We start from the raw sequence: 18,568 nt of genomic DNA, 5'->3' as shown, positions 1-18,568 counted from the left end.
TTAAGATTAAAACATTTTAAATTCAAATTAAAGTTTTATTAAAATTTTTAAAATATTTACTAAATAAAAAATCAAATATCTTAAAGATTTAATTTATATCATTCTAAGATATCTCAAAATTATCACCACCACCGTCATGATCGTTTTTGCCACAACTACTATGGTCATCATCGCAACTATCGTTAACCGTCACCACCACCATGGTTGTTGTCATTGTTACTTCCACCACCACAATTGTGATTGTCGCTGATGGTAGTCGTGACAACAATCACGGTGGTGGTGGTTGTTATGATGATGATCTTGACATAAATTATTTTTTTATATATAAAAGACAAATTAAATCTTTAAGATATTTGATTTCTTGTTGGTAAATTTTTAGAAATTTTACAATTAAATAAAATTTTAATTTGAATTTAAAATGTTTTAATCTCAACCTTTTATTTCAATCCAACAGTTGAGATTGATCATTCTCATTCTGAGGTAAGATCTCATATGATAGGTCCTCTCTCCTTCTTAAGTTAGTTTTTTTTCTCTAATTTATTATTTAGGTTTGATTTGGTGTTCTATTTTTTTTCTTCAATTTAGCCCTCTAATTATTAAGACTGATTGAATTTGATCATGTCGTTTATAAATTAAACAAACAATGTGAGAAAATGTACATTTTGTGATAATTTGAAATTAGTTAGCCACACTATATCGTCACAAAGTATGTTTTTAAAACAATTGATCCAATTGAGATGGTAGAATCAAATTAATTCTACTTTAAAAATTAGAGAATCAAAGTAAAAAATAAAGATCAAATTGAATTTAAAAAAATAGATTAGAAGATAAAATAGACTAATTAAACCTATACATATTCATTAATTTAGTAAATAAAACAAAATAACAAGTAACCACATCAAACATTTTCATTATAAGGCGCAGAGTGAGAGAGAGGCGATTATTTTTTCTAATTGCAAATTGTTTTTCAGCACTTTTCTTCTTATTTTTATGAGTGAAGCAGTACTTCCCCTGTTTGGAGCCAATCTTCTTCTGTATCCCTTTATTTGTCTCGGTCTAACTTGACATTATTCATTTTCTGCCAACAACACTAACTGTGTGTGTTTGGAAACTATACCTGATAGCTTTACATGTATCACAAGAAACCATATCAAATAATGCGTAACTAAACACCATAACATAACCTCACCTTTCCTCTTGGTTTCTTTTTTCTTTTTTCAGTGTAATATCAGTTATGTATCACATTTCAATCGACTTTGAATAAATATCAAACTTCTCAGAAGAAGACAGTTGTGGCTCCTGCAAACAAAAAACCCAATTAGAATCAACTTCATATTGACTATGATATGTTATTATCAATAATATCAGAGAAAGGAAAGAAAGATGTAGAGCAATTGATGTAATACATGAGTATACTGCTGGCGAGTGTTCATGGTAAAGTCTTGATCGTTTTGGCCAAAGGCTTTTTCTTTAGCCCCACGAATTGTGGAGCGCATGGAATTAAGCAAGTGGCCATAAGTCAAATTAGATTCATTTTGCATGGCTTGGATGAAACTGAAAGTCAAGGCACCAGAGCTTTCCTCACCGCTCAAGGCCTAACCAACCAAACAAAGCCACGGAGATTATGATAAAGTCTGTTCTATAAATAATTTTTGAGAAATGTTAAATGAGAAAAAACCTATCAAAATTGATGATATCCTATTAATTCTAACCAATCATGGAGAGAATTTTTGAGGGGGTGTCAGAGAAAGTGACAAAAAGATGCATGCATGCATAACTAACCGATGTGTCTGCTGCATTTCCATCGTCATCACAAGCTGAAATGCAAACTGCTAACCCTCCTCTTGTGCCTTTGTAACCAGCTCTTGGGTTTCTCTGATCTTCCCATCCATAATAACCTTTTCTGTTTGAACTCAAGAAAAAAGAAACTAATTATTAACACCAGTAATACTTCCTTTGACACATTCTTTTTAAACATACTTTTGATTACTGGTTAAAATTTATCAAAAACTGCAAAATCACTTGTTTAACTTACCGGTTCATCCTGCACATAAATGGTAAATCAAGAATTGTCCCACTAAAGCAAGTATCAACAAGGGCATGAAGTTTGGCACCACGAGGGAGAGGCCTAACAATTGTGGCGTTGATTTCATCGTCAAGTATCTTCCCCTCATGCTCATAATCAACGGGGCATATTGCTTCATCATATCCATCAACCTCATCCATGTTGGTGTCTTCTTCCTGTGAACCATGTCCAGAGAAGTGAAACACCAACGAGTCCCCTGATCGACAACCCTCGACCAACCACCTCATTGCCATTCGCATGTTATATTTTGTTGGAATTCTCATTGGGTTTTTCTCCTCTGGATCATCTGCACATCGTTTATGAGTGTTATAATATAGACAGATCAAGAATGAAAGAAATCAGATCGTTGGTGGCTACTGGTTGTGGCCTTCTAATATTTGATAGTTAAGCCTTAATTATCATTGCGTAGGACATTAGCGTCTAAATTATAACAAGATACGCAAGTCTATAAAATATGAAACGTCTATCATATATATATATATATAAATAAGAAAATAGTCTGGAAAAGCTTATGTACAACGATTTAAACTTATACATGTTTGGCAGAACCCCTGAAAATAACTTATGGTATGTCTATAAAATGTTCTTTACTTATTTCAATAAACTCTCTCGGATAACCTATAAAAACAGTTAGTTTATACAAAAACAGTTTGACCCTTTAATTGTAAAAACAACTTATACATAAATGTTTATATAATACTTCTTTCGTTCATTATCATTGTTGTGTAAGAATTTTTTTTTCAATATAATTATCATCTTAACTTTTCAATATAATTATCATTTTAACTTTTCAATATAACATTAATTATCTTTTTTCACTCTTATTCCTTATATATTAATGATGAACTACAAAATCTAAAAATAAATTAATAATAATATAAGATTAATTTTATAAAATTAGTAATTTTTTTTACCAACTTATTACTTTTTTTTATACGTGTAAATCTACCTTAAATGATTATTATTTTGAGATGGAGGAGTAAGTATTTATTCAGATACATCTTAATTAAGCTCTTTGTCCAAACAAGTTTCAGCCTTAATTAAACTTTTCATAAAAATTAATTTGTGGACTTCAATTATTTTGTTATCAATTATAAAAAACAGTTTATAATCTATGCAAAAACAGTTTGACCCTATTTTCCCCTTTAACGGTAAAAACAAGTTATGCATAAACGTTTATATAATAAGTACTCTTATTCAACGAAGAACTTAATTAAGCTCTTTATCAAACAAGTTCAACCTTAATTAAACTTTTCTAATAAATTAAAATCAATTTATACATTCTAATTTTTATAAAATCTCTCTCGTCGGATTTCTTCAAAAGTTGAAATAGATAAGTTGATTAATTCATTTTATTTTTTCTATCATAATAAAAAGTTTGTGACACAAGTAATCATGGCATGATATTATATAGTTAAAGAGGTAGTACTAGTACCTGTGAGGACGCGAATGGAGTCACTAGGGAAACCCATCTTGTTAATGAGAAAGTATTTCATGCTCTGAGCGTCATTGACAGAACCTTTAAGGTTGTTAATCTGATTGCAATAACTAATGCCAACTAAGACAGCCCTCTTGTTGCCATAGGAAGAAGGAGGGTTCAATGGAGTTGGTGGCGGCGTCAGTGGCAATGGCCGAGGATAATTGAATTGGTTACGTCGTATCCTATGTGCATAGCCAGGAGCAGGGTGATAATTAACAAATGGAGGTGTAACATTGTTTGCAAAATGATAATTGGGTCTGCTAGCTTGGCATCCATAACACATCAAAGGAATGCTATAGGCAACTTCAATTGGCACTAGCAGGGGCCTTCCGCACTGCATGCATCTTACTCTTCGAGTTGCCATGCTTCGGAGGTTAGGAATGAATGATTAGTTGATTGATGAACTTGAATTTGAGGTGTCCATAATGGTTTGTGGTGGATACTTTTGGGACGTGTCAATGTGGTTTATGGAATCACATTCTATTTGCCTTTTCTATTATGGGACGGCGAATCTATCTATCTAAATATCAAAACGCACCCTTTATTAAAACAAATCTGTGGATGCATGTATACAAGCAACGGTCAGTGTGTATAAATACCACTTGATATAGCATATATGATGCCATAATCAATGCTTCAAAGGATGTAGTGGTGATCCTAGGGATGCTCTCCATGTTGTGATTGGAATCCGAACATGTTCCGTTTCAAATTTCGTTAAAAACTTCACAATCCCAATTCCCAAAAGCATATTAAAAAGTTTTATTATTTTGAAAAAAGTAAATATGCACTGACTAGAGAAAGAGCACCACTTTTATAATTTGAAAATAAAATTGGTATACTAATGTTAGTTGACTCGAAACAATCATTAATTAATATATTTAAAACAGGTGATAAAATCATTTAAAACAACCTTAATACAACTTGAAAGGAGTAATGAGGATGGTTGAAATATGACATTAATGTCATTAAATATAAAAGTTTATCGAGAAAAATTAAATTCCACACCCATTAGAAATACAATCAAAATAAAATATATAAGTAAAAGATAATCCTCATCGAATTAAATTTTGGATTTTTTTTCAAGAAAATTCTTGGGGTTGAGTTATGCTAAAATGCAAATTTTATATTTTGATATAGAAATATGAAAATTGGTAACTTAGAAATTTCATACTTTCTTATTAATTTTAAAATGATTTTCTAAAACAATTATTCAAAGATATTAATTTGTCGACGATTTAATTAAAATTGGGACAAAATTTTAAACAAACTCATTCATCCCAATTGGGTCAATTGGCAAGAGTTAGTCCTCCACAATTGGAAAGATATGAACCAAGGTTTGGATCCTTGTTTGAAGATGTGTCTATATGTAGTGTAAAATTGTGCTTCTAAAAGATGATACATATGAGAAAAAAAAATAATTCAACACAAAATCCATAAATAACGTAATTTGGATTTTCTGTGATGGATTTGCGAGGGAAACTGAGAGCATAGGAATCTGTCACAAAATCACTATCTAAACGTTTAATATTTATTTTGTGATGAATTTTGAGACGGATAACTTTGAGAGGGAAAGAACTCCTTCACGAAAATCTTCACAACTTTTTTTATTTATTCAGTTACCGAATTTGTGACGGATAACTTTGAGAAGGACAAATTTATCACAAACCGTCACATTTATTTATTTAGTTACGGATTTTGAGGCGGAGACAGTCCATCTCTATTTCCGTTACAAAGTATAAAATCGTTGGACACAAAATCCTACAGTCCGTCACAAAGGTCATCACTATCGATGAGAGAATATGTTTCATCACTGAGTTGCATCATTAATTTTAATTTTTCTGCTCGTGTGTAACTGTGTATCTCTCGAATCTCTATCTATCTATTTATATATTAGAAGTATTACTCTATTTCTTCACAAAAAAAAAAGTAAAACTCTCTTATTTCCTATAAAGGATTCACTGTTACACCTTCAATTCAATTTACTTAGAAATTGGTAGAGTGAAACATATCTAAAGCTTACTATACACAAGCCTAAAGTCCTGCGCTTTTATGATCAGAAAAATCCAATTTAATCATGAATTACTTCTGTCATGAGATAGCTATGATGAATAACCAATAATATTTTGTCCTGACCTTACCAACCAATTAACAAATGAGAGAATTGTCTTTTACAACGTACATGCTCACAATTTAAATATTCTTGTAGCAATATCAAATTTCTCTGACGATGATAAATGAGGGTCCTGCAATGCAGCGAAGCAAAGAATCCAATTTGATCGTTAAAATACATTCAGGAACTGCTCAATTATGATTTACAATGGATTTTGGATGTGTCGGATAAAAGAAAAGTTGATACAAATTATTGATGCTGCTTCAAAGAGATAATATTTAGATCCTTTAATATATCATAGTCATAGATGATGTAATTTTAGGCATAAAACACATAATAAAATTAATCTGCATTAAATTGGGATCCTTCTCTTCTTCTGTAATTTACACAGGCATAAAACACATAATAAAATTAATCTGCATAAAACACATAATAAAACTACTAAACCTGGCAGTTGAACTTTCTATGCATTCTTAACACTCATACACAGGGAAACTTCAACATCTGATGAAAGGAGATGACTGAGACCTGTTGATTTATTGGAAAACTAGGTTCAACTAAAATCGCAAGCAACAGCACAATACTGTATATACTTTCAATACAGATATTGATCATCTACTATAATATATAGTCGGAGATAGTCATATACATATATATACACACTCTAGTCATAAGAAGTATCAAATTATTGTCCAGAAGGAGCTTTCAATTTTATTTTGCTATGCACTCCAACAAACAGGAAACACAAAAAATCAATAAAATTGTAATAATTTATAAAATTCACACACCAATTAGAAAAAAGGACTCAAGGAGATACCTGTGAAAGAGACCAATTGAAATAATTTATAAAAGTTTGTTATCCTTCCAACTCCAACTGCACCTGCAAGCATGCAAAAGAGACTAATTAGTTGGCTTTAAAGTGGCAAGAGTGAGTTTGGAATAGAAGCATAAAACCAAATGAAACAGAGCATTACATATGTACTTACTTTTCCTTTTTGCAAAGATACATAAATCAAGTGTTGTTCCACTATGACAAGCATCAATAATAGCATGAAGTGTGACACCTTGCTTGAGTGGTTGAACAATGAAAGAGTTTATTTCATTGTCAGTGATCATTCATTCGAAAAATCAACAGGGCAAATAGTTTCATCAAGTCCGTCAATTTCATCTCTTTTGTGATCTTCTGGTTGTTGCAAACCATGTCCTGAGAAGTAGAACACTGATGAGTCCTCTGACTTGCAGTCCTTCACAAGTCAATTTGATGATTCCAGTATGTTCTTCCTTGTTGGAATTAAATTGGGGTCCTTCTGTTCTTCTGCAATTTACAAGTTTTGGAATGAAATTAATCTGTATCTTTCATTATCACTACTAAAGTTTGCAATTTCTATGCATGCTTAACATTCATACATTGGGAAAGTTCAGAGCAATCCACTTTTTTACAAAGCAGGTGTATTTTGCTTTTAAAATTTCCAAAATATCATAGTTTAACAAAAAATTTACTTGCATGGTGTAAGTCAACATTGTAAAAGTTGTTTTTGATTTTGTGAAACCAATTTTGGCTGCTAGAAAATATGTGGCCTTCTAAAACCGGCAAAACTGCTAGAAATTGGTTTCACAGTAATAGATTCAACTTTCACAACATGGATTTATACCTTTCATGTAAAAAAAAAATTAGACATACAATTTTCGAAACTTAAAACCAAAATACACCTGTTTTGTAAAACAGCCGTTCAAGATCTGATGAAAGTATATATGACTATGAGATATTACTAGTCAAGGAAAAAAAAGGACCTGCCTATATTTTTGGCAAAATTGGTTCAACCAAAATCTTAAGCAATAGCATAATACTAAAGACTTTCAATACAGATATTTATCATCTGCGATGATATAGTCGAAGATAGTCAGGTACATATGCATTCTAGTGATAATAAGAAGTATCAAATTGTTGTTCATATGGAGCTTTGGATTTTATTTTGTTATTCATTCAAACAAACAGAAAACATAAAAATAAATAAATGAAATTGAAATGAATCATATAAAATCCACATACCAATTAGAAAAGGACAGAAGGAGATACCTGTGAGGACACATATGCACCCAATTGGGAATTTAAAGTTATCAAGAAGTAGATTTTTCATGTTATTAACATCATTAATGGTTCCTTCGAGCTTGAATTTCCTTTTCCCGTATGTAACTCCACATATAACTGCACGCTTGTTACCCATCATGGATAATCACAAGGAAGAACTTGCTGAAGGAGATGATAATCTTGGCAGCAAAGCTCCATTGGTATTAGGATTATTATTCAGTTGATGATCATGTTTGAAGACTCCACTGTCTTTCCTTGATTGCTCCTCAGAACCTGAAATTGAATTGGTGAGACTGTTACATTTATAGCAACGGTATGGATTTGTGATTGTAGGTACTAGAAACTTGAATTGGCAACCGCTGCAGGTGAGTCTTGCTTCCCCGGCACGCTTTGAACTATTCATCTTTGATGAAACAAGGCAACGAGTTGTACCAGTGTTTGCGGGAAAAGGAACACTCTTTCTCCATGTTCAAGTTTTATGTTCACCGTTCACTGTTTGAAAATTAGTTTTTTCTTTTTTTTCTCTATAGGCCAAAACCTGTAACCAACAACAACTCAAGAAGGATATATAAAGGAGACTAGTTTTCACCTATGTGCATGCGTTTCCATTGATGTGTTGACGATTGATAAGAAAAACCAAATTAAATGAGGAATTCATTCCCTGTGTCTGTGGAAAATGCTGACCTTTTCTTCTCTGGTCTCAGTTGAAGCCAAGACAACTCTTGCAAATCCAAAAGTTGAAAATGATCTTTTGGAAATGAGACATTACTAGTATGAGTAAATAGTCAAATTGGTCCTTGAAAAATAATCAAATTGGTCCTTGAAAAAGTGAGACATTAACAAATTAATTCATAAGAAATGAAAAATTTAAATTTAGTCTATGAATATGTAAAAAGTGCAACAATTTAATATTATTCATCTTTCATGGACAAAATGGTTTCACAAATTTAAGAACAAGACTAATTTATTTCACTTTTTAGATTTTACACATTTTGGATTAAATTTATATTTTTCATTTTTCAAAAATCAATGTGTTACTGCATCACACTTTTAAAAACGAATTTGACTATTAAATCCTAATGGTGTTCTTAAGAAAGACAGAAAAATTAGTGTTTTAGATGAAAGTATCATAGAAAAATTATCCCTCTACCTTTTATTAGTGGCACGTCTCTTTTGCGTCCAACATAAACTTTTACCCATTATTCTACAGTATCGCTACATAGTCAAGAACCAGATTCTCCTAACTGTTTTTTAAGCTGCCCAAATCTGTATCTACTTTCCTGTCTGTCCATATTCTTTTTATACTTTGATTCAAGGTTTTGTTTTGCACAAACCTTCAATGCAAGTATAATTAGTAATTCCCTTTTTCTATCACTCCGATGAAGAAGAAATCACTTGTCCTTTAATATTTCAATTATCAACTCACATTTTGTATGTACCTGAAAAACAAAAACTCACGTTTTGCATACACCCAATACTGTTTGGCATGCAAAAGTTTTTTTTTTACGCATGCATGCAAAAGATTAAACATTTGACTTATTTATGATATTTCATTCATTCAATACTAGGTTATTATTTGTACTATTTGTTAAGTATAATTAATAAAGCATAACTTAGTTAGATACTCTAATTTTTTGCATTAATTAATTAATTATTACTTTCATATTCTACACTAGATTACGGGTTTACAAAGACAATTTTTTATACACTTTTCTCTTTATTTTCATCGATCTTAATAACTACCAATTTCCATAACGTTTCCTTTTATTCCTACCAATTTCCATAACGTTTCCTTTTATTCCTACCAATTTCCATAACGTTTAGACTCGTTAATTTCTAACTATTTTCTCAATCTTCGTAAATTTTCATTATGGAGTTTAATTTATATAAATACATTAGAGTTCAAATGTTATACAAACTGACCACAAAGAAATACAATATAACAATTCCATAGAACTCATTTCTGTATGTTATTCATATTTTATTTGGTGTAATTGTGAATACACTCATTAGTTATGTACGGAGTTCAAATTGAAAGCCCTATGCACACTATTACAGCAGAATAAAGTACTAAATATTGGTTTCTATACGAATGAACGGGGCAATGTACGACAAAACAACATACGAGGTGAAATTAATAAAAACCAATATACAATCTATAATTGAGTATTCCATCAACCTCCAAATCCTGGCTTTTTTCTTCTAGATCATCTCCTTCTACTGTCTTTGGAATATCATGCAGCTGCCAAAGCTAAAATCTCTGCTTGAAGTTCACACGAAATATGATATGGGGTTGCCTGCCACTGCAGTTCTAACAAGTAAGAGGATAACAAGTGTAAATAATTATATTAAGGTAATTCGAACAGTAATTTGTAATTAGATGACAATGTAAAACTATCAGTGCATAAACATTAAACTCTTTTGGTCTATGAAGTATGACTGCTTTTTTTTTTCTTATCACTTGGTTCTTGAGTAACAATATAAAACCAAATTAGGAAGTTTGAAATATTAGAATACTGCTCTCCCCTCAGTTGGTAAGAGAAGATCATAATTAGGAGACAAAATAACAGAAACCATTCTAATCAAACCATTTATCTACGGAGAATCAGCAATTACCAGTCTATAGACAGCCAGCATTTGGCGATCCACAGTCCAATAACACATTGACTTGACCAGAGATTTTTGCCTTACAAGCTGGACACATGAATCCAACAGAATCTGGTTGTATTTCAGAATTAACAGCATCATGGTTAAACTCTATTCCACACCATACACACACAGTTGTAAGCTGATTTCTGCCACCAATATTTAGCATAACTACTTGTGATTCAAACTGAACTGGGGATGCACACGTCCCTTCCACCACTGTGTTATTTGTCAATTCAGTTGGTACATCAGGAAGAGGAGAAACTTGAACCCTTGCAAAATCACACTCAGCAGTATCTATTTCATCAAATCTCAATTCCTGGAACCCCTTCACATTATCATGTTCATGGTCAACACTACAAAACTGTTCTTCTCCCTGTCAATGAGCAACAACAACAATTTTTCAAGGTAAAGTTCAGCACTACCAACCAGTTGAGACGCATCATGGCTGGGTAGTAGCTAATTTCTCACAAGAGAATTTGAATTTAATGATGCTAGATTCCAATAATTAGCTTTTAGCAAGAGTTCAACTAAAGAAAGAGCAAAAAACAAGAAATGTACTAGACAAAGGTTGTTTCAAGTGCACAAGCACATGGTTATTACCTAGCAATTAGAACTCCTCAAATCTCCCGTACACATCAAATTTAAGAAAAGCACAAGACATGGCAGGGTTGTTAATTAACAGGGCATGTAAGATATGCAGGCATTTTAATCTCAGCAAGAATAAAAGGCAGGTTAGACCTACAATTCCTTCAACTACCCAAATAAAGAAATTTGTTATTTTTCTCTTTCCAAGATACATGATATGCTACGATATGATGAGAAAGAATAATATATTAAAAGCCACACGGAAAGCCAGCATCAGATTCAGAAACAATGGACTTGTTACTCAACCTACAATTAATAAACAAAGGAAGTGTGCTTCTGTAGTTCATGTATTCATTTAGAGGACACAGATGCTGAAAGAGCAAATGACTAAGGCAGTTGTATTGAGTAGCAATATAGCAGGTTCAAGTGAGATAGTTATGGATGAAAAAAAATATATACTCAGTGTAGCACAGAAGCAATAACAATTGAGTGAATACCACACTAAAGGATCACTATGGAACAATAACTGCTCAGACAACAAAACTGGTTTACAAAACCACATGTGTTGTTGAAATCAGGAATGTGTGCCAAGAGCTTTGTAAATAATGAAAAATTACAGCAATGGTTGAATACAAAATAAAACCAGAATACATTCAGAGACACAGATGAAAATAAGCACAGTAGTCCACATCCCATGCATGTGCATGCACATACAGAAGACCTCAAATTAATCACTTTCTAAGAGGACCTTGATATAATATGTGTAGGCTATTCCCTCAGTTTTTCAACATATATGGAACCCTGAAAATAAAGGCATCCATAGGTTATGCCTTATACCTTATCAGAGCTGAATGCAGGTAAACAATCCAAAGATTGTTCTGTGGATATGGAGGAGTTAAAAACCCTAGAGTGTGCCACATTTTCTTGAGAAGCTGGCCTTACCATCTCTTGGACATTAGTGCTCACAGTAACAGGCACATCCTTCAAGCCATTTAAACCAAATTCCAACTCAGTCTTGTTACTGATGTCTTCATCAAGTATAAATAGACCCTTAGTATTAGCACATCCTGAATTTTCACTCTTTTCAGATTCTGGTATTATGTGATGTTCAGATAAAGGAAGTAAACAGTTGTGAGAATCCTCATCCAAATCCATCCCAGACTGATCCAGTTCCTCAATAGTCAATGGCACATCATCTTTTACCTTAGAAGTCTCAGGTACATTAACATCCTGCTTATTTACAGATAACAAACCCACGTTATCCAGAAAAGTAACCATCTTTACATTAATCACATGGTTATCATCATCAATTTCCTCTACTAATTCTTCATCCAAATCATGATCCACATTATTTCCAGTCATGCTATCTTCCATTTTCTGTTCACTGATAGGAGACTCAGAGTTTCTGTCTTGATCTATGTAACCAACAGCAATATCTGAAGCAGGAATCCTATTCAGTTTAGCTGAACTATGGGGTTCAGTGACAGAATCCTCCATAATAGAGTTTTGAGCAATTTCAATGAGGGCATCCATCTTTGATATCCTTAAAGGCACATCCTGCCCCCTGACAGGAGACTTGTCATCTGTCCCCTGGACATTTGCCTGACCCGGCAAATCTTCAACTTTCCTCACATAATTCCTAACATGGATCCCCACATGACCATTGTAGCGACGCCTTTCAAGAAACACCTTATGGCAGAACTGGCACTCAAACTTCCCATCCTTAATTATAACTCCATCTCCAACTGATGAACCAAGTCGATACCGCCTCGTCGTCCTCTGGTGAAATGACAACAGGTGCTGCAAGTACAAATCCTTCGCATCAAAACTCATGTTGCACTTGCGACATTCAAACAGGTCGTGAATCTGCACATCCGCGAGATTTTCAATCCCCAACAAGGCAACCTCCTTCTCTCGTTCATTAGCAGCAGACACATCCGAGTTCACAGCAACAATCTGCCTCTCATCTTGATGCTCCTGGGCAACACCTGCAGACTGCAGCACAAGCACACACATAGCCCATAAATCTCCACAATAACATTTAACAAACAGATTTGCCTCCTCTAAAGTGAGGATACACACTTCAGAGAGGATAAAATGCAATAATAACAATCATTAATTAGAAAATCAACGGTTAAGATTTGCAAACTATGAAGCACAAACACCTCTCTTGTTCGAAGTGTCACCATGTCGGACATTTTTTCGACACCAACACACTTGTTTGACACTTGTCTACACTTGTCTGACATTTCTTATTAGGTGTCTAATTCAAAAATTACTTTTAGTTGGCTTCAACACTTAAGTTGTCACCTTTACACAACTAGTACACATGAAAAAACATAAAAGGTTAGTTTAAAAAGATGAATATACCATCAATTTAGATATTTTGTTATATGTTACTCATATTTCATTAAATTAGAATCTCTCTCTTTATGTGTATATACGATGTCCTCATGTCCTATATACATTAGCAGTGTCGAAGTGTCTGGTGTCCATGTCACTGTCAGTGCTTCATAGTTTGCAAATCCTTTACAAATAGACAAAACGTGTACTTACATTTTCAGCAGGCACATTGTGTTCCTGCACTACATTTTCAGTCCTCATAATTTGCAACTGTGCATCACCATTATTATCCAAAAGAGACTGCAGATAGGAAGAAACCTCTTTGCAAGACACAAAATGCTGTCCACTGGGGCTGCGGAATACACAATAGCCCTAATTAAGGAACAAAAACAGCAAGAAAAGAAAAAGCACAGAGTGATAGAGGAAGAAGAAACCTAATGTATCTGCGGCAATAGATCCATGCACGGCCATCCTTTCTCTTCAAACCGAGAAGAATCTTCCAGCTAAGAGGCAAGACGTCGCCGCCGAAATCCGCGGCGTCGACGATCCTCCGCTTCTTCCTCCGGCTCCCCCACTGTCCGGGCAAGTCTCTCAGAAACCCTAGCAGCTCCTCTTCGTTGTGCAAACCCTCAGTGCGTCTCTTGAGTTCCTCAGCGAAGGGGTCTTGGGAGTTGGCGAGTTGGTGGAGATCCACAGCGACGCCGTTTGGATTGACAATTATGTCGATACCGCGGTAGCAGGGGTCCAAGTGGAGTTTGACTTTGGGCTTTCTGCCACGCTTCCTCTTGAGTTGGGGGAGAGAAGGAGAAGGAGAAGGGGAAGGGGGAGTGAGTTGGACTTGGTCGAACTTGGGGTCGTCTCTGATGAGTTGTTTGAGGTAGTCGATGATGAGGCGGTTTTCGGGGAGGGGAGGGAGGTTGTTGGGGAGGAGGCCGGCGAGGCGGCGGCGGCGGCCGGTGGGGGAGGACTGCTGGGGGCGGGAGTAGGTTTGGCGGTGGGAGCCGGTGCTCTCGTTGAAGAGGGAAGGGTCGATCTTGGGAGTGACGAGGTCATGGGTGGAGCGGAGGTCGAATGTGGAGAGAGATGAGAGAGAAAGAGCGAGGAGCTCGGAATGAGAGAGAGTGGTGGAGTCTATGCACACAAGGGACTCCAACTTCAACGGTGCTGCTTCTGCATCCATTTTTGCACAATCAAGAACAACCTACCTCTCTCTTTTCTTCCTTTCGGTTTCACTGCTGTCTGCAAAATTTTTCTATTTTTGTCAATGGTCTTCTCTCTCTGCGTCTTCTATTTTTCACACTCCACGGGTTTTATTACACTACACTTGTTTAATGACCTTAACAATATATATATATATAGTAAAAGGAACTTATAAATGCATTTTATTAGTATTGAGTTTACTGAGTAGTAATTACCTACTTTCTACCTCATTCGTTATATATACTTGTTGTACTTCTTATTTCACAATTAGATTTGTAAATTTTTTTATTTTTATTATAATTATAATAAAGTAAAAATAAAATGTACAACATAAGTATCCATTGATTCAATTGATTAAACATAATAAATAAGTTATTATAAATTTTTTAAGATTTGTAAATAAAAAAATTAATGTATCAATCTATCTATTTATATAAAATAAAATTAACATAAATATTAAGATAGTATTTAATGTTATTAATGTAGTATGTACTAGTATTTATGTTAAATATAAATAAATTGGTAAAATAGTATTAAATATTATGCATTTATTAAGTTTAATAAATACAATATAAATTATAAAAATTGCATGCACTTATAATGTAAATGTTTTTTTTTATATGAGACTAAATTTTCATTTTCATAATTTTTTAAATTTATCATTTTAGTCTTTTTGTTTTTGAAATAAAATATATGTGAACAACAAACTCGAATTCCTTCACGTCTAGCTGTAGAAAAATATATTAAAAAATTACTAATAAGAAAGAGAGAGAAATATTAGAGGATATTATCGTTCTTATAAGCAATGAAATCAACTTCCTCGTTCTTAAACAAGTTATGCGAGAAGGACCCTTAATTAAGTATATAAGTCGCGGAGATGTAATTCAATTCATCCAATATTTGTCCTTTCAAACTCAAGTCTCAGATGCCACGACGACGAGGAGATCGATCACATATACTACCACACTTGTAAGTAGTAACTTGGAACCTATACAATACATTTCATATCCTTTGTCCTTAGCAATGCTAGATATTCAAGAAAAGAATATCAACAGAAAGAAAAACACAATTTAATTTTGTTTGAGCAACACCTCCTTAATTAATTTGTCCAAGTTCATGTATGAACCACCACCGGGCCTGGTTTCCTCTTCCGCCTTCTTCTTCAACTCCATGGTCTTTTGTTTGTCTCATCTTCTGTCCCACCATCAACTCATTCTCCAGCTTCTCCACATCTCCTCTTTGTTGGATTACAAGTTTGAGGTAAAATTCTATATTAGATAAAAGTGAAAAAGTTAAACACCATATAAGTGAGGAGAAGAATCATAAATTTCAGCCTTAAGATTTTGGATTAAAGTGTAGTGTCAAATTTCCTTATATAATAGTTTGGCCAAACCCAACTTGCTATTAAGCTTCTATCTCTTGTTTCATTCACAAACTCAGATGACAAAATCATTGAACCTCCAATGACTAGATCAGGCCTAATGATCCACAAAAAGGGTTTCTTGCTGTTGGCCAAACCCCAAGCAAACTCCATCATTTACTCTGCAGACATAACAGTAAAGCTGCCAAAATTCACATAAACAACAGATCCGAGTTCCTGGGATTCAAGCCACTCAAGACACTTTTGATCTTCCTTCCACTTTTGAGTCAGGTATGTCCTTCAGCCGGAAGTTCTGCATTCCAGGAATCCACTCCACTTTTGAGTCCAAATACCCATTTGTCAGATAACTCTCATCTGCATATATATCATAAACACAAAAGCTTGAAGCTCCATAAATCCATATATAAATGGGGATTGCTAATGCACACTCACTCTATTTTCAGCGGGAATGCATTAAAAATGAACACCACTGTTTTGGTATAATATTTTTGGTATTCTTTGTTAATGCACTCCAACTGAAATATATATATATATATATATATATATATATATATATATATATATATATATATATATATATATATATATATTAGTACTAAACATCATGAAGAAAGAACAATATTAATAATTTGTTAATTTTATTATAAATATCAATTGAAAGATTTGAACTGGTGATATGTCTCTCTTTCTCAAATCATTAATCACTTGGTCAGCCTTGTATATCTCCAATTAAGTCGATAGTTGATATAGTATACTGTACCTTTGAGTGGTATGAGACCTTTTTCAACGAGAGCGGGAATGTTGATGAGAGACAAGAATGAACAGGCACTGGCAGGCCAACAGATAACATTAGGGACTGCAAGTTCTTGAGCAGCTCGTACAGTAAAGGAGGCCATGCTACCGTCAGAAACTAAGCAAGTAACTGAGGGAATGAGACCATCAGTGGCAGAGTGGTTAAGTCTAGCAAGAAGGTCACGAAAAGGTTGGAGGAAGTTTTTTCTGATAGAGTCACAAAGAGAGGGTACGTCTTGACTAACATCACCATCAGCATCAGCATCCAAGGGTGGTGGAAGGCCATCTGGGATGGTTTCAAAGCGAAAATCTGGTGAGCCATGAAGGGCATTGAAACTCCTTGATTTGAGGAAGCGTTTGTGGTTGTACTCAGTGTGGACAAAGGTTATGAGAAAGCCTCTCAGGTGAAGCAGCTTTGCTAGTTTGAACAATGGATTAATATGTCCTTGAAGTGGTTATGGAGTCAACACAGCGTGCGACTTTCTGTTGGCCATGTAACTCATCTTCGATTTTCTTCTTCTTTTCTGTGAAGAGACAGTAATAAGCCTCTGTCTCACGCCAAGACATATTTTGTTAAAATTAGGCTTAATTGTAAATTTATTATTCCTATTTATTTCAGATTTTGAATTTGGTTTCTCCATAGTTTAATTTATGGTTGTTTCCTAATGTTGACATCTAAGTACACAAAATTAATTCACGACACGTAATAATCAACATAAATATAATTAACAGTCAACGTTTAAATTTAAGATTAAGGATTAAAATTAACAAATTGTAAAAAAAATTGGAAACTCATTCATAAATTAAATTATAAAAAAAACTAAATTCAAAATCTAAAATAAATAAAAAAACTAAATTTACAAGAAATTAAATGGAGGGTGACGACTAGTACTTAGTACTTAGAGTACTAGAAATTGTGACCAGTCTATCTTAAAATGTTGGGACTTATTTGGGGCACTCATCATTTTTTCTAGAACAATTTTCATAAATGTCAAAAATATCCTTATGTGTATTTTCGTTTATAAATAGCAGGAACAATTTTTCATTTTTGCATTGCCAACTTTTTCGCAAAATCTCGGTCACTTAGTGTAAGTTGTTTTCTTTAAGGTCGGTTTCGAAGCGTATTTGATCTTTGGTGGTGTACGAGCGTTGTTCAGGAGTATACGGTGAAGTTTGGTCGGTTTTCATCGTCGGAGAAGAAGAGGTAAGCGAAAATTTTTTTACGAACCTACGGATTATCAATCCGTATGGTTCATACGGATTGCTTTGTTTTTTATTTATTTATTAAATTGCAATTTAAATATTGTTAATTTAAATATTATTAGTAATTTTAGAAAATTTGATTTCGTGATATTATTTTATAGTGATACAAAAAAATGTACTCAGTAATTAGAATGGTAAAAAAAATGTTAATGATTAATAATTAACTAACATTAGATTGCTTAAAAATTAATATACCAATGATTAATAATTAAACAATTCTATATGACAATGATTGTGTATTTACATGTTTAACTGAATTATGTATTTTATTGAATGATATATTTATTAGATTTATATGGCATTTTAATGAAAATGTTTACAAATTTTTTTTGTAAACAACTATATTTGTGTCGATAACAAATGAGGTGATTGTATAATTTTTTGTTATTGAATTGAATTTGTTAAATGTTTTATTAAGATGGACGAAGAACAGTGGATGTATGATAGTATGATGTCTGGAGAAGTTGATATAAATGTTGAAAATGAGAAAGATGTTGGCGTTAAAGTAAAACACGTTGATTGCTCCGATGCCTTTAATACTTCTCGGGTATTTGTGTAATTTGTTGTTGTTAGTACAATAATTATATGAC

The 18,568-nt window shown here is 33.4% G+C and overlaps 2 protein-coding genes and 2 pseudogenes across 3 annotated transcripts; all 4 read right to left on the bottom strand.

Moving 5' to 3' along the window:
• Positions 1–696: 696 nt before the first annotated feature.
• Positions 697–4,127, bottom strand: LOC100779288 (metacaspase-3). Its single transcript, XM_006585382.4, has 5 exons — positions 3,522–4,127; positions 2,036–2,372; positions 1,783–1,903; positions 1,407–1,595; positions 697–1,299 (listed from the first exon to the last, which is right to left on the bottom strand). Exons 1-5 carry the CDS (start codon positions 3,928–3,930, stop codon positions 1,240–1,242), a joined length of 1,116 nt encoding a protein of 371 aa, XP_006585445.1. The 5' UTR covers positions 3,931–4,127; the 3' UTR covers positions 697–1,239.
• A 1,259-nt stretch (positions 4,128–5,386) lies between these two features.
• LOC102669987 (metacaspase-1-like) lies at positions 5,387–8,344 on the bottom strand (annotated as a pseudogene).
• A 1,361-nt stretch (positions 8,345–9,705) lies between these two features.
• Positions 9,706–14,677, bottom strand: LOC100526917 (uncharacterized). 2 transcript variants are annotated; one of them, NM_001249027.3, is made up of 5 exons: positions 13,777–14,677; positions 13,556–13,694; positions 11,837–12,994; positions 10,382–10,787; positions 9,706–10,068 (listed from the first exon to the last, which is right to left on the bottom strand). In NM_001249027.3, exons 1-4 carry the CDS (start codon positions 14,520–14,522, stop codon positions 10,386–10,388), a joined length of 2,445 nt encoding a protein of 814 aa, NP_001235956.2. In that variant the 5' UTR covers positions 14,523–14,677; the 3' UTR covers positions 9,706–10,068; positions 10,382–10,385. The 2 variants fall into 2 exon arrangements, with proteins under 2 accessions (NP_001235956.2, XP_006584521.1); XM_006584458.4 differs by having other exon boundaries at positions 9,712–10,076; positions 13,777–14,669.
• Positions 14,678–16,147: 1,470 nt separating this feature from the next.
• Positions 16,148–17,218, bottom strand: LOC100778765 (7-deoxyloganetin glucosyltransferase-like; annotated as a pseudogene).
• Between the last annotated feature and the right edge of the window lie 1,350 nt (positions 17,219–18,568).

This window comes from Glycine max, chromosome 8, assembly GCF_000004515.6.
Source record: "Glycine max cultivar Williams 82 chromosome 8, Glycine_max_v4.0, whole genome shotgun sequence".
Lineage (NCBI taxonomy): Eukaryota > Viridiplantae > Streptophyta > Magnoliopsida > Fabales > Fabaceae > Glycine > Glycine max.
This window is presented reverse-complemented; position numbering and strand designations above follow the sequence as displayed.